Here is a 21492-nt window from a genome sequence, read left to right as displayed (position 1 = left end):
AACATGGGCCCATTGCTCCCTTTCATTTGCTGTGAAATGAATTCCTTGATCAGAAGCAATGAGGAATATTATGATGGTGAAAAAAGCAGTCTGTAAGACCATGGATGGAAGTTTTGACAGAGCAATGCATGCAAGGAAGACAAATCACACCAAGAGTAATGTCTATTTCACTAAGAACAAAATGTTGTCCCTTTTATGATGGAAGCAGTCCAATGTAACCAGTCTTCTGCAGGGTAACTGGCTGATCACCCCGTTAAATAGTGCCATACCAGGTCTCAATATTGGTCTCTGCTACCAAGAAATTGGGCATTCAGCAGAGGCTGTAGCCAGGTAGGCTGTGGTGAGTGCAAGTCCATGTTACTTAGCCTATGAGTAATCACCATCCCTGCCACCATGAACACTTTCATCACGAACCTATTGGGAAATGAACAAAGTGGATGCAGGAAGAGACTGGCAGTGCACAGAACAGGCCATCCTGACCACTTGATTATTAAAATCCTCCTCTGCTGGGCTCATCCCTTAGTTAGAATTCACACAGGACACAAATATCTGCATTTTTTTTTTTCTGGCCAGAGAGGTCTATCATGTACCTCTTCCCCAAATTTCCTTGTCACTAATTTTTCCAGTTATGCTCTTTCCAAATCCCTGACCATCCAGCCAAGCCATTGCCCATTGCCCATGAATTGGTATGTAGTTGTATGTCTGGCCCTTTCTCCTCCAAACAAAATGAACAACGAGGTTCATTGCTCAACATTCTTCCCACTGGAAGCAATTTCCTTCACCACTATCTTTCAGAGATGTCCCAAAAGGGGATATTGTGCTACAACTGCCCACTTTCTGGCGATGTCTGCATATCATACAGAACCATTTGTTAACCAGGCCCAAATGCTCCGTGTTCTTTCAACTTATTATGGGGGACTGCCCATGAGTCCATATGCGCATGCTGGGAGAGAGGTGAGAGTGGAGCAGGAGTAGGGACCATGGGCGATTGGGCCACTTCTTTATGTGACTTACGTATGCCTTGAAGGCTTGCTTGATCCCATTCTAGTGCACACCATTTGATAATGGCCTACTGCTGGGCATGCCCAACTAATGGCTTGGCACATAAGACGCTCAATTCATGATCGGCAGCTCAGGTTGCAGAGTAACTTGGTGGCGCATGGTTAAGTGTTCAGTCCCTGCTAAGCCCTAATAACAAGCCAAAAGCTGTCTCTCAAACGAACAGTAGTTGTCCATAAAGGATGGTAGGGCTTCTCTCCAAAATCCCAAAGGCCTACACTCTGATTCACCTATAGCGAGCTGCCAAGGGCTCCAAACACCATCACTGTCTGCCACTGAAACTTCAAGCACTGTTGGATTCCCCCAGATCGTATGGCCTACGTGTCGTAACAGCTTGCATTGCAACCTGGACCCACGGCAGAGCGTCCTCTCCTTCGGGCCCCATTCTCAACTAGCAGCTTTTCAGGTGGCTCGGTAAACGGATCGGAGTACCACACTCAAATGCAGAATATGTCGCTTCTAAAACGCAAACGGGCCCACTAGGCGATACGCCTCTTTTTTAATTGTAGGAGGGACCAGATCCAACAACTTAGCCTTCCCCTTACAAGGACTATCTTGACGTGTCCCATGCGACCGGACCCCTAGAAATTTCACTGAGGCAGAAACCCCTTGATTTTTGTCCGATTTATTTCCACCCTCTGACAATAAGTCCGTGGGTCTAGAGTAGTGGCTACTTCTGTTCACCAGCCGATCAGCATAACGTCATCCGTGTAAGCAGATCAGCGTGAGGTCTTGTGGGAAGGAAAGGCAATCAAGATTCCTTCAAACCGAATTATGACATAGGGATGCAGAGCTGATTTATCCCTGAGGTAAGACACTGAAGGTGAATTGCTTGCCTTGCTGGCTGAAAACAAACTGCTTCTAGTGGTCTTTACTAACAGGTATGGATTTAAAAAAACAAAAACAAAAACAAAAGCATTTGGCAGATCAATAGCTGCGTACCATACACCAGGGGATGTGCTAATTTGCTCAAGCAATGGCTTCGTATCTGGTGTAGTAGCCGTAATTGGGGTCATCACCTGATTAAAGTTATGATAATCCACTATGACTTTCCAAGACCCACCCGCTTTTCTGCCCAGGCTACACAGGCAGGTCGAATGGGGGATGTGGTAGGAATCACCACGCCTGCATCCTTCAAGTCTTTGATGGTGGCACTAACCTTTGCAATGTGTCTAGTTGTGCAGTATTGCTTTTGGCTTACTATTTTCCTACGTAGAAGCAGTTCTAGTGGCTTCCGCTTGGCATTTCCCCTCATAATATCTCTCATTCCACAGGTCGGGGAAATGACATAGGGATTCTACCAGCTACTGAGTATGTCTATTCCAACTATGCATTCCAGAACTGGGGAAACAACCACAGGTTGGATTCAGGGAACCACAGGACCCACAGTGGGTTGGACCTGAGCTAAAACTCCATTGATCATCTGACCTTCATAAATCCCTATTCTGACCAGTAGAATACATTGACATTTTGGGTCTCTTGGAATTAGAGTCAATTCAAAGGCCATATCCAATCATCCCCAAAAGGTCTGATTATTTCCTTTTCCCAAACGTGTGGTCACCCTGGTAAAAAGGTCACTTTGGGGGAGGCTGGGGAAAAGATTAATGGTAAAAATTTTTGGCAGTATACCTGGACCCTTTCTCAGGGGGACCCAGCCTCCCCTTCACTTAAGGGCTCAAATCCAGGAATTGAATAAGAGTCTATGACTCTGTTTTTATGATTCAGATTATACTTGTTCACTTGACCTAGAACTTTTCCACTTTACAAATCAAGTAAGAACTTAGTAGACTTCCCATCTATTTCATTCCTAGTAACACCATGGTCATCTAGCCAGTGCCATAGACCTTGCTAGTTGTACTGTTCTGATGGCTGCTTGGCCTCTGCAGCCCATTACAGTAACCATTGCCCACCTTGTCTTCGGTATATAAGTGCCACCCCTTGACCCATGCCACTCTTAGATCCAATAACATCCACTGCGTTTAGGTTTCCCAATTCAGTGGCAGCAGTTTCCATTGTAATTTATGACCTACACAGCTCTTTAAGGATTCTGGGGCCCTTCTCACAAATTTATGTCTTACAGTTGCGGCGAAATATGTGTCCTCTGTACCCTCCCAGGGTGGATGAGCAGGTCTTTTTATTTTTATTTTTATTTTTATTCCAGCATAGTTAACATACAGTGTCCTATTAGTTTCAGGTGTACAATATCCTGATTCAACAATTCTATACACCACACAGTGCTCGTCACAGTAAGGGCACTCCTAGTCCCATTCACCTATTTCACCCATCCCCCCCCACCTCGCCTCCAGTAATCATCAGTTTCTTCTCTATAGTTAAGAGTCTGTTGGGGCGTCTGGGTGGCGCAGTCGTTAAGCGTCTGCCTTCGGCTCAGGGCATGATCCCGGTGTTCTGGGATCGAGCCCCACATCGGGCTCCTCCGCTGGGAACCTGCTTCTTCCTCTCCCACTCCCCCTGCTTGTGTTCCCTCTCTCGCTGGCTGTCTCTCTCTCTATTGTTAAATAAATGAATAAAATCTTAAAAAAAAAAAAAAGAGAGTCTGTTATTTTGTATTTCTTTTTGCTTTGATCATTTGTTTTGTTTCTTAAATTCCACGTACTGGTGAAATCGTATGGTATTTGTCTTTCTCTGACTGACTGTAATCTCTAGATCCATCCACGTTGTTGCAACTGGCAAGATTTCATTCTTACTGTGGCTGAGTGATATTCCACTGTGTGTATGTACCACCTCTTCTTTGTCCATTCATCTATTGATGGACACTCGGGCCACTTTCATAATTTGGTGATTGTAAATAATGCTGCTATAAACATAGGGGTGCATGTATCTTTCTGAATTAGTGTTTTTGTACTCTTTGAGTATACACCCAGTGGTGGAATTACTAGATTTATGGTAGCTATATTTTTTTAAAGATTTATTTATTTATTTATTTTAGAGACAGAGAGAGTGAGGTGGTGGGGGAGAGGGAGAGAGAAACTCAAGCTGACTCTGCGCTGAGCACAGAGCCCGACGGGGAGCTCCACCTCATGACCCCGAGATCATGACATGAGCCAAAACCAAGAGTCAGACACTCAACTGACTGCACCACCCAGGTGCCCCTGGTAGTTCTATTTTTAATTTTTTGAGGACTCACCGCACTGTTTTCCACAGTGGCTGCACTGGTTTGCGTTACTACCAACAGTGCAAGAGTGTTCCCTTTTTCTCTGCATCCTTGCCAACACTTGCTGTTTCTTGTGTTTTTGATTTTTAGCCATTTTGATAGGAATGGGGTGATAGTTCGTTGTGGTTTTCATTTGCATTTCCCTGATGATGAATGATATTGGGCATCTTCTCATGTGTCTGTTGGCCACCTGTTTGTCTTCTTCGGATAAATGTCTGTTCATGTCCTCTGCCCATTTTTTCAGTGGATTGTTTGGGTTTTGTTTTGTTTTGTTTTGTTTTGTTTTGTTTGATGTTGAGATGTACAAGTTCTTAATCTTCTTTGTTCTTTTAAGATTTTATTTAAATTCCAGTTAGTTAACATATAGTGTAATACTAGTTTAGAGAGTACAACATAGTGATTCAACACTTTGATACATCACCCAGTGCTCATCACATGCACTCCTTAATCCCCATCATCTGTTTAACACATCACCCCACCCACCTCCCTTCTGGTAACCATCAGTTTGTCCTCTCTAGTTAAGAATCTGTTTCTTGATTTTTTTTTTCTCTCTCTCTCTTTTATTTCCCCTTCGCTCATAGGTTTTATTTCTTAAATTCCACATATGAGTGAAATCATATGGTATCTGTCCTTCTCTGACTGACTTATTTGGCTTAGCGTAATACTCTCTTGCTCCATCCATGTCATTGCAAATGGCAAGATTTCATTCTTTTTAATGGCTGAATAACATTCCATTGTATAATATACCGTATCTTATTTATCCATTCATCAGTTGCTGGACACTTAAGCTGTTTCAATAATTTGGCTACTGTTGACAATGCTATTATAAACATAGGGGAACACGTATCCCTTTGAATTAGCATTTTTTATTCTTTAGGTAAGTATGTAGTAGCGCAATTGCTGGATCGCAGGGTAATTTGATTTTTAACTTTTTGAGGAACCTCCATACTGTTTTCTAGAGTGGCTGCACCAGTTTGCATTCCCCCCAACAGTATAAGAGGTTTCCCCTTTCTCCACACTCGCACCAACACCGGGCATTTCCTGTGTTGTTGATTTTAGCCATTCTAACAGGTCTGAGGTGATATCTCATCACGGTTTTGATTTGTATTCCCCTGATTATCTGTGATGTGGAGCGTCTTTTCATTGTCTGTTGGCCATCTGGATGTCTTCTTTGAAAAAAATGTCTATTCATGTCTTCTGCCCATTTCGTAACTGGATTAATTGTTTTTGGGGTGTTGAGTTTTATAAGTTCCTTATGTATTTTGGATACTAACCCTTTATTGGATATGTCATATATCTTCTTCCATTCCAAAGGTTGCCTTTTTGTTTTGTTGATTGTTCCCTTTGCTGTGCACAAGCGTTTTATTTAGATGTATTCTTAATAGGGGTTTTTTTTTTTTTTGTATTTTTTCCCCTTGCCTCAAGGGACCTATCTAGAAAAAAAGTTGCTACAGCCAATTTCAGAAGTTACTCCCTGTGTTCTCTTCTAGGATTTTTATGGTATTAGGTCTCACACTTAGGTGTATAATCCATTTTGAATTTATTTTTGTGTATGATGTGAGAAAGTGGTCCACTTCCATTCTTTTGCATATTACTGTCCAGTTTTCCCAACACCATTTGTTGAAGAGACTGTCTTTTTCCCATTGAATATTCTTTCCTGCTTTGTTAAAGATTAATTGACCATGAAATTGAGGGTTTATTCCTGGGTTTTCTATTCTGCTCCATTGATCTATTTTTGTGCAAGTACCATACTGCTTTGATTACTACAGTTTTATAATATAACTTGAAGTTCAAAATTGTGATGCCTCCAGGGTTCCTTTTCTTTTCCAAGATTGCTTTGGTATTAAGGGTCTTTGGGATTGCATACAAATTTTAGGATTGTTCTAGTTCTGTGAAAAGTGCTACTGGTATTTTGATAGGGATTGCATTGAATGTATAGATTGCTTTGGGTAGTATAGACATTTTAACAATGTTTGTTTTTCCAATCCATGAGCGTGGAATGTCTTTCCGTTTTCTTCTGTTGTTTTCGATTTCTTTCATCAGTGTTTTACAGTTTTCAGAGTGTAGGTCTTTCACCTCTTTGGTTAGTTTTATTTCTAGGTATCTTATTTTGGTTGCAAATATAAATGGGATGTCTCCTTAATTTCTCCTGTTGCTGCACCATTATTGGTGTATAAAAATGCAACAGATTTCTGTACATTGATTTTGTATCCTGAGACTTTACTGAATTCATGTATTGGTTTAGTAGCTTTTTGGTGGAGTCTTTTGGGTTTTCTTCTTTTTAAGATTTTATTTATTTATTTGAGAAAGAGGGAGCATGCCCAAGTGGGTGGAGGGGGAAAGGGACAAGCGGACTCCTCACTGAGTGCCGAGTCCCACACAGGGCTTGATCCCAGGACCCTGAGATCATGACCTGAGCTGAAGTCAGATGCTTCACCGGCTGAGCCACCCAGGCGCCCCTCAGCTTTTCTATATATAGTATCATATCATCTAAAAATAGTGAAAGCTTCCCTTCTTCCTTACCAGTTTGGATGCCTTTTATTTCTTTGTGTTGTCTGATTGCTGTGGATAGGATTTCCAGTACTATGTTGAACAAAGTGGTGAGAATGGACATCCTGTCTTGTTCCTGACCTTAGGGGAAAAGTTCTCAGATATTCCCTATTAAGGATGATGTTAGCTGTGAGTTTTTCATATATGGTCTTTATTACATTGAGTTATGTTCCCTCTAAACTTACTTTGTTGAGGGTTTTTATCACGAATGGATGTTGTACTTTGTCAAAAGATTTTTGGCATCTATTAAAACGATCACATGGTTCTTATCTTTTCTCCTACTGATGTGATGTATCACATTGATTTGTGAGTATTGAACCATTCTTGCAACCCAGGAATAAACCCCACTTGATGGTGGTGAATGATTTATTTAATGTATTGTTCAATTTGGTCTGCTAGTATTTTATTGAGAATTTCTTCATCTATGTTCATTAAGGGTATTACCTGTAGTTCTCTTTTACGGTGGCATCTTTATCTGGTTTTAGTATCAGGGTAATTCTGGCCTCATAGAATGAATTTGGAAGTTTTCCTTCCTTTTTGGAATAGTTTGAGAAGAATAGGTATTAATTCTTCTTTAAATGTTTGGTAGAATTTGCCTGTGAGGACTTCTGCTCCTGAACTTTGGTTTTTTGGGAGTTTTTTGATTACTAACTCAATTTCTTTCCTGCTTATCAGTCTGTTCAAATTTTCTATTTCCTCCTGTTTCAGTTTTGGTAGTTTACATGTCTCTGGGAATTTATCCATTTATTCTAGGTTGTCCATTTTGTTGGCATAGTTTTTCATAATATTCTCTTCTAATTGTTTGTGTTTCTGTGGTGTTGGTCATTTCTCCTCTCTCGTTTGTGATTTTATTTATTTGAGTCCTCTTTTTCATGATAAGACTGGCTAGAGGTTATCAAGTTTATTAAGTTTTTCAAGGAACAAATTCCTGGTTTCATCAATCAATTCTTTTGGATTTTTTTTTCAGTTACCATATCATTTATTTCCACTCTGATCTCTATTATTTCTTTCCTTCTCCTGGTTTTATTTTCTATTTTTTAAAAGATTTTGTTCATTTATTTGAGACAGAAAGAGAGAGCGAGAGCACAACTGGGGGGAGAGGGAGAAGCAGACTCCCCACTGAGCAGGGAGCCTGATGCAGGGCTCAATCCCAGGACTCCAGGATCATGACCCTAGCCAAAGGTAGATGTCCAGCCAACTGAGCCACCCAGGCGCCCCCTCCTTCTCCTGGTCTTAGATTGTTTGTTGTTCTTTTACTAACTCTTTTAGGTGCAAGGTTATGTTGTTTGAGATTTTTCTTCCTTCTTGAGGTAAGCCCTCAACTTCCCCCTTAGGATCACTTGTGCTGCATCCCAGAGGTTTTAGACCATTCTGTTTTCATTTTCATTTGTTTCATATACTTTCTTATGTCTTCATTGATCTCCTGGTTGACCCATTCATCGTTTAGTAGCATATTATTTAACTTCCAAGTATCTGTTGTCTATATAGACATTTTATTGTGTTTGACTGCTAGTTTTATAGCACTGAGGTCAGGAAATATGCATGGTATGATTTCAATCTTTGTGAATTTGTTGAGGTTTGTTTTATGGGCTAATATGTGATCAATTCTGAAGAATGCTCCATGTGGACTTGAAAAGAATGCATACTCTCATTTTAGGATGGAATGTTTTGACTCTATCTGTTAAATCCATCTATTCCAGGGGGTCATTCGAAGCCATTATTTCCTTCTTGTTCTGTTTGGATCATCTGTCCATTGTGTAAGTAAGGTGTTAAAGTCCTTACTATTATTATATTGTTATCAGTTAATTCCTTTATGTTTCTTACTGTTTTACTTCTTCAGGTGGAGCTCAATATATATTGAGCAAATACTAACAGATCTAACAGATCTGTTAGACAGCAACAAAAATAGTACAGGATTTCAACATCCCACTCTGAGCAATATATAGATCATACAGACAGTAAAAAACAAAATTATGACACTCAAATTCAGAAAAAATAATTAGTTAACTATCAATATCCATTCATGATGTACTTTTCAAACAAATCTTTTTAATTCGATTATTGAGATAGAATTTACATCAAGGTCTATGAGTCCTTACAAACTCATACTGTTAGGGAACCACAACCACAATCAAACTACAAAATCTTTCATCGCCTGCCAAAACCCATCGTGTTCTCATACTTAAACCCCTTCTCTCAACACCCAGACACTGGCAACCACTGATCTGTTCTCTTTCCCTATGGTTTGGACTATGTGAGAATGTCACAGAAATGGAATCCTGTGTGGGGCCTGGGTGGCTCAGTTGGTTAAGCGTCGGACTCTTGGTTTCCCCTCAGGTCACAATCTCATGGGTTGCAGGATCCAGTCTGTGATGGGCAGCGCACTCAGTGGGAAGTCCGCTTGAAGATTCTCTCCTCTGCCCCTCCCCCCACGCATGCACTATTGCTCTCTATCCCCCTAAAATAAACAAAAGAAGAAAAGAGAAAGAAAGAAAGAAAGAAAGAAAGAAAGAAAGAAAGAAAGAAAGAAGAAAGAAAATCCTTCGGCATTTAACTTTTGCACTTGGTGCCCTTCACAGAAAGGACTGCACGCATATGGCACCTCCGGAGGTGCAATGTACCATTCCTCACCTGGGTGGTAGTTACATGGCCTGATCACTCCCTATCCATTTATCTAATTGTAAGCTTTTAACAATATTGGATACATATGGTGTCTCATAAATATAATACTTACTCTCCTGTAATTTATCCTGTCTATCCTTGTAAAGGTTACTTACTAAATAGCGATTGTTATCCTTTAAAACAGAGTGGAAAAGTCAAGACAGCAGTCACCTCGAGAGAACTGAGGAGGAGTGACTGGCATGGGGCAAAAGGAGGCTTTCAACTCCAGCAGTCACCTCGAGAGAACTGAGGAGGAGGAGTGACTGGCATGGGGCAAAAGGAGGCTTTCAACTTATTACTAAACTTCTCTACTCTGAGTGGCAGTTACCAGGCTACCACCTGGCAGGAGCACAGGGCCGCCGAGCACCGTCCAGTCGTGCGGATAGTGCGCCCGGGGATCATGCAGGTAACAGCTCACAGGGCCACCCTGCCACCCCCAATGTGCGGGCCGGCCAAACCCAGCAAACATGGGTGAGAGTCTCCCCACTTTAAGGTCAGCTGAGAAGCAACCAGAATTACATCTGCAACCTTCACCCCCCCCACCACCGTGCAAGGTAACATACTGAGCCCATTCCAGGAGTTAGGGTGTGGACAACTCTGGGGACCATCCCTCCTCCCACCACGCCCAGCTCCGTCTCCAGTGCTCACCTCCTCCTGCCCTCCTTGGGTGCGCGCAACCCCCCACCCAAAGGTCTGCAGAGAAAGGCTGGCCGGTGGTGGTGGCCGCACAGCGGCTGGGGCTGGAGGTGGTGGAGAGGGAGCCATCTGCCTGGGAGCTGGGCAGGCAGCAGAATGAGGCAGGACGGGGCCTAGGGCTCCCCAGGCCAGCCACCACTCCCTCCCAGGCTGGAGAGGACGCGTGAGGGGGAAGGCAAAAGAGGCACACTAAATTAGGGCAGGGGACCCACCTCTTCCTTTCCCCTGGGACCCACATGCACCCCTTTAATCTGTGCCTCACTGTCTGCCACTTACTTCCTGATGGGACGGGAAGGAGACGAGCCACAGCCCATGACGTGTGTGTTTACAGCAACATGACTATGGACTACGTGGTCTGAATATGGAACAGAGGTTGTGTGCTCAGAGGAGGGAAGGGAGGTCAGTAAAACTAGTCAGCCAGGATTGTGACCAGGCCCTCCCCAGTCCCCTTCTTCCCTTCCTCACGCTGCTCACCACGGCACTGTGCCCCCAAGGCAGGGTCGGTGCTGGATTTCTCCCCAGTCACAACTTGCCCACGTGTCTGCCCCCAGACACCCCAGCCAGAAGGTCTCCGCCAAACCCATTCACTCAGAAGACGGCCCACCGTGTTACCCCGCCAGGACAGAACCACAGGGTCCGGGTGAAGGCCAGAGCCTCAGCAACCAAGCCCACCTTCTCAAGTGAGGGGTTTGGAGGGGAAGGGCTGAGTCCCACGAATGTTCTCTTCAAGGCCGAGGTCTGTGCTTGTCCCACCCCATGCGTGATGGTCTGGCCACCTGAGTTCATGGCATGTGGCCCTGAAGGAAGGCAGGCTGAGAATAGGGGGGAAGGGGGAACCAACTTGGCCCAATTTTCTGTTGGGGAATCCAACCTCTACTTCCCACCCTCACCGCGCCCGTCCTGCCCCTGTCCCCGTTAGCTCCTGGCAGAGCAGACTCCTGAGCGAGCTCCCTGCTGCTAAGATGAGGCCTGTCCCAGCCACTCTGAGGTAGCCTTCCACTCCACACTGTCCTTCCTCAACGCACGGAGGGTCAGAGCTCGAGGATCACAGAATAGGACCCATGGGTCTCCTCACGGGGCTCCCGACATTGAGCCTTCCCACACCCTGTCCAGGGGTCTGGGACTTGCGTCCCTTACCCCCAGTTTTAGGCATTTCCCAACAGCACCCCCTGAAAGAGTAGATCCACCCCTTGCTTCTGCTCATTCCAAGTATCTTGCCAGTTCTTGACCACAGTCTCCACTCCCTTTACTCCCTGAATCACTCTCTCTCCCTCAAGGGAGATTATTACCCATTGATTGAATTCACACTCACACACACACACACACACAAACACACGTGCACACAACAACCTTGACTGTTCTGGGGACCATAGACCCCCCACCCCCACTTCTGGGCACAAAACACCTGGGTCTCTCGGGAAGGGTATCTGGTCTGGCAGAGCGACCCTCACCTCACTCACACACAGATCCGTCGTCCTACTAGCACTCCAGGCCAGCACAGCCCTGGGTCCTGGCTAGAAGGAAGGAAGCCATCCCAACCCCACCCACCGTCCAGCGAGGGGAAACAAGCACGAATTCAGACTAAATCTCCTGTGACCTGTAAGGGACAGAGAGCCTGAGCAGGACACCAAATATTGTTTCAGAAAAACCTGGGTCCTGCTGGTGGGCGAACAGCACTGGCAGGGGACCAGCGCACACATGAAACCCATCACGCACCCTTGCCGTAGAAACGGATGGTCACTTTCCTACCAAGGGTCGGGGAGCGACCAGAGACGGAGGGGTGAGAGTGGCTTGGACAGGAAGGGACGGAGAGCTCCGATGGCTGGACCACCCATTTCTGTACTGGTGGGACAGTCTGCCCCAGGTTGCCCCAGAGCCCCCACTAGCCTCATTGCGCCCACCCAGCGAGACTAACCCTTGAGCTTTTTCCGCCCTGTTCCTGTGCCTCCCCCGCCGGCTCTGCACCCCACTGGGCTCTGACTTCTGCCTCCACCCACCACCGGACAAGGAGGGGAAGTGCGCGATTGAAGGCTGAGCATCAAGGCCCAGGTGTTCAAGAGGAGAAGGGAGGATGCGCCAGTCCCGGGCCAGTGGTCCTTCTGAGCTGGCACCAGAGGGAGGGGAAGGACTCCGCAGGGGGACTGGGCCCAGGAAGAGGCACAAGACCCAACTCTGCTCTTTACGCCAGCTGGAAGCACAGGGGCAGGGCAGGCCAGCGAGGGAAAGCCACGGGGTGATCGAGAGGACACTCGACAGCAGAGCAGGGGAGCCCGGGCAGCAGGTCAGCGATCCCCCAGGAGGGAAGGGAAGAGGGACTCGGCTCTGGAAGGGAGTCTGGGTTCCCTGCTGAAGGGGCAGGGGGAGCAACGGAGATGAAGGGAAGCCGGCCCAAAAGAAGGGAGATGAGGGGGAGAACCTGAAGGGGGCCTGCAGGGGAAGGGGCAAAGGCTCAGGTGGCCAGAGCCCTCAGATCCGAGGGCCGGGGCACCCTGGGGGCGGACCGCAGGGGCTCGTAGCCGCACGCTCCCCACAGGAGAAGGCCTACCACACGACCCCAGGTCCTCTTCTGGAAAAAGGCTGTGACATGGAGCAGCTCCCGCCCCGCGCCGCCCCTCCCACTCCCGACCCCTGGCCCAGCCCCCCACCCCACAGACAAGGCAGACCACAGGCCTACGAGAGGTACTTTAATTTGAAACTGCTGATGAACTGGGGTGGAGGGAGCAAGAACTGGGGAGAGAAGCCTCGGCTGGGTCGGGAACAGGAGGGAGGACCCGGCGGCACAGGCTCCTGGCTCCAAAGGCACCAGCTGCTCCTCTTGCACAGCGTGCTGGGCTCACCTGTCAGACAGAGCAGGGTCGGGAAGAGCAGCAGGCCAGAGGCCAGCCCCCCCGCCCAACCCAACAGCCGCGACTGTGGGAAGGGGAATGGTGTGTGTAACACTTTCCACTTCAAAGGCTCTCGAACTACTAATGCATGGTAACAGAGACAGATAGCAAGGCTCCAGACAGGGTGGCGGTAGACACAAGGCGAGTGGCTCAACTCATCCCTGTCCCGTGGGAACTAGCCCTCAACCTGAAATCATCTCGCCTGCTCAGCCATCCTATGATACCAAGATGCGCATCGGCCTACCCACCCCGACCACTCATGAAATATGGATTCTCAGGAACCAAGTGCTCTCTCAGCTGGACATGAATCATTCAACGTGCCCCACACGTCGGCGCACACACACAACACACCGCAGCGTGTACCTGCAACCATACCAAGGGCAGTTACAGGGAAAATCAAGGAGGCATCTGTAACGTCTGGTAGAGGGACACCTCTGGGACCTGTTCCGCTGGCACACTGCGCCCAGCCACTGGTCGCGGCAGGACTTTCCGATTGTGCACATGGAGCCGCACACACACAGCAGGCTCCAGGGCCAGGCCTGCTGGGTTCTCCTCCCCACAGGAATGTTGGTCCCTAGGGAGGCCCCTGCACCTGCAACCCATGCCAGCTTCTGCCTGAGGACCCCCTCGTCCGCCCCCACCTGCGTCTGCCCACCCGGCCCCAGCCAGAAGGGTCCTCATATCCAGCTGCTCCTTCAGGTCGTCTATTTCTCTCTGTAGCACGAGCACACTAGGGCAGCAGACAGCAGAAGAGGAAACGATTAGTATCCTCTGGCTCACTCTCTCCTCCTGCCCCCTCTCCCACAGGCACTACAATCCCAGGCCCAGTGGCTGAAGCCCGCTGAGGCTCCTCAGGGGAAAGGAGGGCGCCCGCTTTAATGAGGGGAGCAAGACGGGCCGGGGGAGGCACCTATGTCAGTCCAGCCCAGACCCGGATCCCGCCCTCTAGTTTGGGCCTGCATTTCTAGGAGCCACAGGAAGCATTACCCGAGGACAGCCCTGGGCGCCAGCTGGTGGCAGCTGCTGCCTCTCTGGCCTTGGGGTGTGGTCAAGCGGCTCCAGGTCACCTGAAAGGGAAAGAACTTCAAATCCAGCTTCCAAGGCCCCCAGGGAGGGGCAAAGGGCCTCAGCAGGGTCCAACGTGAGGCAGCACCACCCTCTGCTGGCAACAAGTGGCCCCTGCTCTGCCAGCAGCTCCAACCTTGTCTCTGGGCCCGTCCCCCCTTGTCCCCCAGGGGCAGCCCATCCTTGAAGGTGGTCCCCAGGGACTGTGGCTCTGGCTTGGACTCTCCCAGAGCTGCAGCCACAGCCAGCCCCTGGGACGAGCAACGGGGCCCAACAGGACTGAACAGAAGAAAGGCTCTGTTCTGCTGAAAGTCTATGTCCAGAGCTACACGTTGGGCCACGGCCACGCATCACCCCTGCTGCACAAACCCCACCTGGGGGACGATGTGGCTTCAGGAGACCCCGTTTCCTTGGGAGAAGCTTCCCCAGGAACGTGGGGAGGTGGGGACCAAAGCTGAGTCCCGAGTAGAGCCAGAGCCAGAGCCAGAGGTTTCCCTCCTCATCTCCTCTCGCCTGCACTCCCGTGACACCCCCAAGACTCACTGGAGGGCGCAGGCACTCTGGGCAGGACGTCTCCCTGGCTCGGGGCCAAGGGCTCTGAGCCTCCTGGAACCTGGGGGGCTCTGGTGTTGAGGTCGCCCCTGCTGCATTCTCTAGGATGCATGCCCGAACAAGATGGCCCTGGCCTCTGTGTTGGAAGTTAAAATTTCTCACCCATCATCTGCACTTGGGATGTGGGTGTGTGTGTGTGTGAGTCTGGGTAGCTGTACACACGCTGATGTTGGTGATGGGAAATAGTGGGAATACTCTAAAATCTCCACATAAGGAAACGACAACGTTTGCTCTCCGGCCCTTTGCGGGGTACGCGTATGCCACCCGCCCTCCAATCATTGCCTGAGGGTTCCCATGCCCTTGCCATTGGGTCCTAAGTGCTGCTGTGGAACAGAGGCTGGCGAATCCTCTGTGCACGATGTGCCTCACCAGTGTCCCGACCTTCTGTCCCCAAGACCCTGGAGACAGGTGCCCGCCACCCTGTTCTGCGGATGGGGAGACAGCAGCTCAGAGCCATGACTGCACAGTAAAGCAGAGTCCAGGCCAGGGAAGGCGGGACCAGAACAGCGGGTCAACCTCTCCAACTGCCACACACAGACACCCAGACCTACTCCTAGGGAAACCAAGGACCTTCGACCCTATTGGTTAGAGCCTCGAGAGGCGGGCAAACAAGGGGTGCGCTGGTTGGCGGGGGCCGGACCAATGAGATGGCCGAGACCTTAACGTCTGAGGCACACGCAAGCCACGCGTTGTTTGAGGCGATCTCGTGCGGTGAAACGCCACACCGCGTGACGCGGAGCCTGTGGTGAGTGCCATCGTCTACGGCACGCCGAGCGACTACGGCCGCAAGTCACGCACCTTCGCCTCGCGCCTCGGGCCTCTCCCCTCTCGCCTGTGGCGCCGGGACCAGAGCGATCTTCTCCCTCGAACCGCGGCTGCCCGGCCTCGACGGCATGAGCGCTCCCGATGAGGTGCCTGTCTCGGGAGCGGGCTTCGGCCCGGAGGGCGGGGAGCAGTCCGGCGCCCGCCCCGCCGGCCCCGGGCCCCCGCGGGCACCGGCGCTAGGTGTGGATGCGGGGCCGCCGCGCAGCGGCGAGGGCGAGGGTGGGTTCCCAGACGCCGAGTCCGAGCGGGAAGTGCTGGAAGCGGGAGGGCCGGTGCTGTGGGGCCGCGTAGGCCGCCCCGGCTCCCCGGCCGACCACAAGGGGGACGGCCCGGCCTACGCGTCGCACGTGGCTGACGAGTCCGCGGCGGACATCGTGCAGCAGCTGGCCGACCGCGATGCCCTGGGCCTGCGGAGAAACCGGTCCCCGGAGGGCGGCGCCGCGGCAGCGTCGGGCGGTTGGGCGGGCTTAGAGGCAGGGCCCGGCGGGCGAGGCGCGCTCGCCCTGGGCCGCGTGGAGTCGCAGCCGCCTTCCGCCGCCCCGCCGCACGTCGGTGGGCCCGAGGGAGGCCGAGCCTGGGGAACCCCGAAGAGAGGCGCTAAGAGCAGGTCGAACGTCAGGGTGGATCGCCGGCGGCGCTCGGCGGCCGCCAAAGGCCCGGGCGTGCTGCCTTCCGACCCCGAGTCTTCAGATGAGTTCAGTGAGATACAGCCGATGAGGGTGAGCATTCGCTCCAAAGAAGGAGGCCAGGCCAAGCCCAGCAGCCCCGAGGATCGCGGGGACACACCGAGACACTCGAATATCCACGTCAGGGAGAATTTCCTTCACACGCTAGGCTCCTTCCTGACCTCGGCTCCCCGCGGATTCACTTCGCTTGTGGAGAGGCAGGCCTTTGGCGAGCTGGACATCTCCCGCTCTAAGAAAATGCAAAGCGTGGTCTGGGGGAAGGGGGAGAGCAGGCCCAGCTACCAGGGAGCTGCTGCTGTTGCTGCTGCAGGCGGCCTGCCCGGGGCCACCTCTAGGAGGAAGGTGGCCCAGGAGAAGAAAACCCTAGGGGAGGCCTCCAAAGTGGCCTCGGGGAAAAGCTTTCCTTCCTGGGGGCAGAGAGTCTCGGCAGATCCTCTGGAACCAGCCACCTTCCCCCCAATCTCCGGTGTCCCGCTGCTTGGGAGGTCGAAGAGCTATGCCCTGTTCCCTTCGGGAACCAAACAGTCCAAGCACATGGGCTCCAGGAAGAAATCTGCGGCCAGGAGGGCTCGGGAGGCAGAGCTGATGGCGGTCGCAGGAGAAGGCAGTGACTCAAACAGAGACGCGTTCCCCAAGGGCCAAGTGAGTAGGCCCCCCTGCTCCTCCTCTCCGGGGGAGGGGCCCCCCTCCCCCTCCGCGCACTTCTTCACCCATGCTCCCTCTGTCCCTAATTCAGGGGTTGCCATGGGTGCCCCGGGGTCACTGGGATCACCGGGATGCCAGATCGGGTCGTGGGTCATTTTCACAGGGGCAGACATTAACCTCGGGTACCACGCGGTGTGTGCTCGGCACCATTCTGGACCCTTGGCACGTTTCCTGCCTCCTCCCCCGAGAGAGGCCCGGGATGAAGGGAGGGGAGGGCTGGTCGCTGATTGGAAGCCAGGAACCCCTTCAAAGTTTGGACCACGAACCTTCCATCTTTAGACTCATCGGCTTCCTGGTTCCTACTTCCTGGCTGGTCCCCAAGCCTTCCTTGCAGGGAGCCTGGGCTTTGTCAGTGCCCTACTCTTCTCCCTGGCCCAGCTCTGCCCCCTGGCCCGGGGCTGACTGAGGGAGGAAGCGCCAGCCAGACCAGCCTCTGAGTTCCCTTCCCTATTCCCTGCCTCACCCCAGCTCCTACACGCACACGTGTGCACACCTACACACACCATACACGCACACACGAACACCCCACATCCCAAGTCCAGATGGGTGAGAAATTTTTCTTTTAACTTCCAACACAGAGGCCAGAGCCATCTTGTTTGGTCATGCGCCGTGGAGAATGCAGCAGGGGCGACCTCTACACCAGAGCCCCCCAAGTTCCAGGAGGCTCAGAGCCCTTGGCCCCGAGCCAGGGAGACGTCCTGCCCAGAGTGCCTGCGCCCTCCAGTGAGTCTTGGGGGTGTCATGGGAGTGCAGGCGAGAGGAGATGAGGAGGGAAAACTGGCTCTGGCTCTGGCTCTGCTCGGGGCTCAGCTTTGGTCCCCACCTCCAGGCCTCCCTGGGGAAGCTTCTCCCAAGGAAACGGGGTCTCCTGAAGCCACATCGTCCCCCAGGTGGGGTTTGTGCAGCAGGGGTGATGCGTGGCCGTGGCCCAACGTGTAGCTCTGGACATAGACTTTCAGCAGAACAGAGCCTTTCTTCTGTTCAGTCCTGTTGGGCCCCGTTGCTCGTCCCAGGGGCTGGCTGTGGCTGCAGCTCTGGGAGAGTCCAAGCCAGAGCCACAGTCCCTGGGGACCACCTTCAAGGATGGGCTGCCCCTGGGGGACAAGGGGGGACGGGCCCAGAGACAAGGTTGGAGCTGCTGGCAGAGCAGCGGCCACTTGTTGCCAGCAGAGGGTGGTGCTGCCTCACGTTGGACCCTGCTGAGGCCCTTTGCCCCTCCCTGGGGGCCTTGGAAGCTGGATTTGAAGTTCTTTCCCTTTCAGGTGACCAGGAGCCGCTTGACCACACCCCAAGGCCAGAGAGGCAGCAGCTGCCACCAGCTGGCGCCCAGGGCTGTCCTCGGGTAATGCTTCCTGTGGCTCCTAGAAATGCAGGCCCAAACTAGAGGGCGGGATCCGGGTCTGGGCTAGACTGACATAGGTGCCTCCCCCCCGCCCGCTCTGCTCCCCACAAGCGGCGCCTCCTTTCCCCTGAGGAGCTCCAGCGGTTGGCCACTGGGCCTGGGGATGTAGTGCCTGTGGGAGAGGGGGAGGCGGAGGAGAGAGGAAGCCAGAGGATACTAATCGCTCTCTCTCGCTGTCTGCTGCCCTATGTGTCGTGCTACAGAGAGAAATAGACGACCTGAAGGAGCAGCTTGGTATGAGGACCCTCTGGCTGGGGCCGGGTTGGGCAGACGCAGGTGGGGGGGTGGTGGACGAGGGGGTCCTCAGTGCAGAAGCCGGCATGGGCTGCAGGTGCAGGGGCCTCCCAGGGACCAACATTCCTGTGGGGAGGAGAACCCAGCAGGCCTGGCCCTGGAGCCTGCTGTGTGTGTGCGGCTCCATGTGTGCACAATCGGGAAAGTCCTGCCGCGACTGCGTGCGCAGTGTGCCAGCGGGAACAGGTCCCAGAGGTGTCCCTCTACTAGGACGTTTACAGATGCCTCCTTGATTTTCCCTGTAACTGCTCCTTGGTATGGCTGCGAGGCGCACGCGTGTGTGTGTGTGTGTGTGTGTCGCACTGGTGTTGGTTGGTCACGTCTGAATGATTCCGATGTGCCCCAAAGCTTGAGAAGCACTGGCACGTTTGGTTCCCTTGGAGGACATGTCCATATTTCATTGAGGTGGTGGGTGAGTGAGGCAGGCCCGGGGCTCTTTGGATAGGGGCTGGAGGGGGTTTCAGGTTGCAGGGCTAGGTGCTTCCCCATGGGGACAGGGGGATGGGCTTCTACCCCCCCACCCCCCACCCCGTGTCTGGAGGGCCTGCTTACGCCTGTCTCTGTTTCAGCGGCCATGCAGTCCCTGACTGACAAGTTCCAGAGCCTTTGAAGTGAGTGTTACACACACCATTCCCCTTCCCACAGTCGCGGCTGTTGGGCTGGGCGGGGGGCTGGCCCTGGCCTGCTGCTCTTCCCTGACCCTGCTCTGTCTGACAGGTTGAGCCCAGCATCTCTGTGCAAGAGGAGCAGCTGGTGCCTTTGGAGCCAGGGAGCTGTGGCCAAGCCGGGTCCCTCCTGTTGACCTCAGCCGAGGCTTCCTCTCCCTGTTCTTTTGCCCCCTCTCCACCCCAGTTCACAGCAGTTTCAAAATAAAGTACCTCTCAGGCCTGTGGTCTGCCTTGTCTGTGGGGTGGAGGGGCTGGGCCAGGGGTCGGGAGGAGTGGGAGAGGGGCGGGGCGGGGCGGGGAGCTGCTCCATGTCACAGCCTTTTCCAGAAGAGGACCTCTGGGGTCGAGTGGTAGGCCTTCTCCTTGTGGGGAGCGTGGGCTACGAGCCCTGCGGTCCGGCCCCCAGGGTGCCCCGGCCTCTCGGATCTGAGTGGGCTCTGCCTGGCCACCTGAGCCTTTGCTCCCTTTCCCCCTGCGGGCCCCCTTCAGGTTCTCCCCTCATCTCCCCTTCTTTTTGGGTCTCGGGCTTCCCCTTCATCTCCGTTCTCCCCCCTGCCCCTTCAGCAGGAACCCAGGACCCCTTCCAGAGCCGCAGTCCCTCTTCCCTTCCCTCCTTGGGATCGCTGACCTGCTGCTCCGGGCCCCCCTGCTCTGCTGTCTGAGTGTCCTCTCGATCACTCCCGTGGCTCTCCCTTGCTGGCCTGCCCTGCCCCTGTACTTCAGCTGGCGTTATAGAGCAGAGTTGGGCTCCTGTTGCCCCTTCCTGGGCCCAGTCCCCTCTGCGGAGTCCTTCCCTCCCTCTGGTGCCAGCGCGCCCAAGGACCACTGGCCCGGGGGCTGGCGCATCCTCCCTCTCTCCTCTTGAACCCTGGGCCTTGATGCTCCGTTTCCAATCGCGTCACTTCTCCCTCCTTGGGTTCGGTGGTGGGGTGGAGGCAGAAGTCAGAGCCCAGTGGGGTGCAGAGCCAGAGGGGGGGAGGTACAGGGAACAGGGTGGAAAAGCACGGGTTAGTCTCTGGGCTGGAGGTGGGCGCAATGAGGCTAGTGGGGGCTCTGGGCCAACCTGGGGCAGACTGCCCACCAGTAGCCAGAAATGGGTGGTCCAGCCATCGGAGCTCTCCCGTCCCTCCTGTCCAAGCCACCTCACCCCCCTCCTCCGTCCTGGTCGTCCCCGGACCCTTGGTAGGAAAGTGACCATCCGTTTCTACGGCAAGGGTGCGTGATGGGTTTCGATGTGCCTGCGTGGTCCCCTGCCAGTGCTGTTCGCCCACCAGCAGGACCCAGGTTTTTCTGGAAACAATATTTGGTGTCCCGGCTCAGGCTCTCTGTCCCTTCAGGTCACAGGAGATTTAGTCTGAATTCCGTGCTCTGTTTCCCCCTCGCTGATGGTGGGTGGGGTGGGGATGGTTTCCTTCCTTCAGCCAGGACCCAGGGCTGTGCTGGCCTGAGGCTCAGAGGGACGGATCTGTGTGTGAGTGAGGTGAGGGTCGCTTCTGCCAGACCAGATACCCTTCCCGAGAGACCCAGGTGTTTTGTGCCCAGAAGTGGGGGTGGGGGTCTATGGTCCCCAGAACAGTCAAGGTTGTTGTGTGCACGTGTGTGTGTGTGTGTGTGTGTGTGTGTGTGTGTGAGTGTGAATTCAATCAATCGGGGATAATCTCCCTTGAGGGAGAGAGATGTGATTCAGGGAGTAAAGGGAGTGGAGACTGTGGTCAAGAACTGGCAAGATACTGAATGAGCAGAAGCAAGGGGTGGATCTACTTTTCAGGGGGTGCTGTTAAATGCCTAAAACTGGGGGGTAAGGACGTGCAAGTCCCAGACCCCTGGACAGGGTGTGGGAAGGCTCAATGTCGGGAGCCCCTGGAGGAGACCATGGGTCCTATTCTGTGATCCTCGGAGCTCTGACCCCTCCCGTGTGCGTTGGAGGAAGGACAGTGTGGGAGGGAAGGCTACCTCAGAGTGGCTGGGACAGGCCTCATCTTAGCAGCAGGGAGCTCGCTCAGGAGTCTGCTCTGCCAGGAGCTAACGGGGACAGGGGCAGGACGGGCGCGGTGAGGGTGGGAAGTAGAGGTTGGATTCCCCAACAGAAAATTGGGCCAAGAACAGGGTGGAAAAGCACGGGTTAGTCTCTGGGCTGGAGGTGGGCGCAATGAGGCTAGTGGGGGCTCTGGGCCAACCTGGGGCAGACTGGCCAGCAGAAGCCAGAAATGGG

The 21492-nt window shown here is 52.5% G+C and overlaps 1 protein-coding gene and 1 pseudogene across 1 annotated transcript; one reads left to right on the top strand and one right to left on the bottom strand.

Moving 5' to 3' along the window:
- LOC103682612 overlaps positions 1 to 15595 on the bottom strand; it is a 28203-nt pseudogene extending 12608 nt beyond the window's left edge.
- On the top strand, positions 15594 to 19222 carry LOC121103094 (uncharacterized protein CXorf49 homolog). Its single transcript, XM_040631870.1, has 5 exons — positions 15594 to 16853; positions 17930 to 18044; positions 18179 to 18258; positions 18522 to 18552; positions 19182 to 19222. The coding sequence occupies exons 1-5, from the start codon at positions 15594 to 15596 to the stop codon at positions 19220 to 19222; spliced, it is 1527 nt and encodes a 508-aa protein (XP_040487804.1).
- Positions 19223 to 21492: the final 2270 nt, after the last annotated feature.

This window comes from Ursus maritimus (genome assembly GCF_017311325.1).
Source record: "Ursus maritimus isolate PB19 chromosome X unlocalized genomic scaffold, ASM1731132v1 scaffold_X1, whole genome shotgun sequence".
Lineage (NCBI taxonomy): Eukaryota > Metazoa > Chordata > Mammalia > Carnivora > Ursidae > Ursus > Ursus maritimus.
The sequence above is the reverse complement of the archived record's forward strand: the minus strand, read 5'-3'. Positions and strand labels throughout refer to the sequence as shown.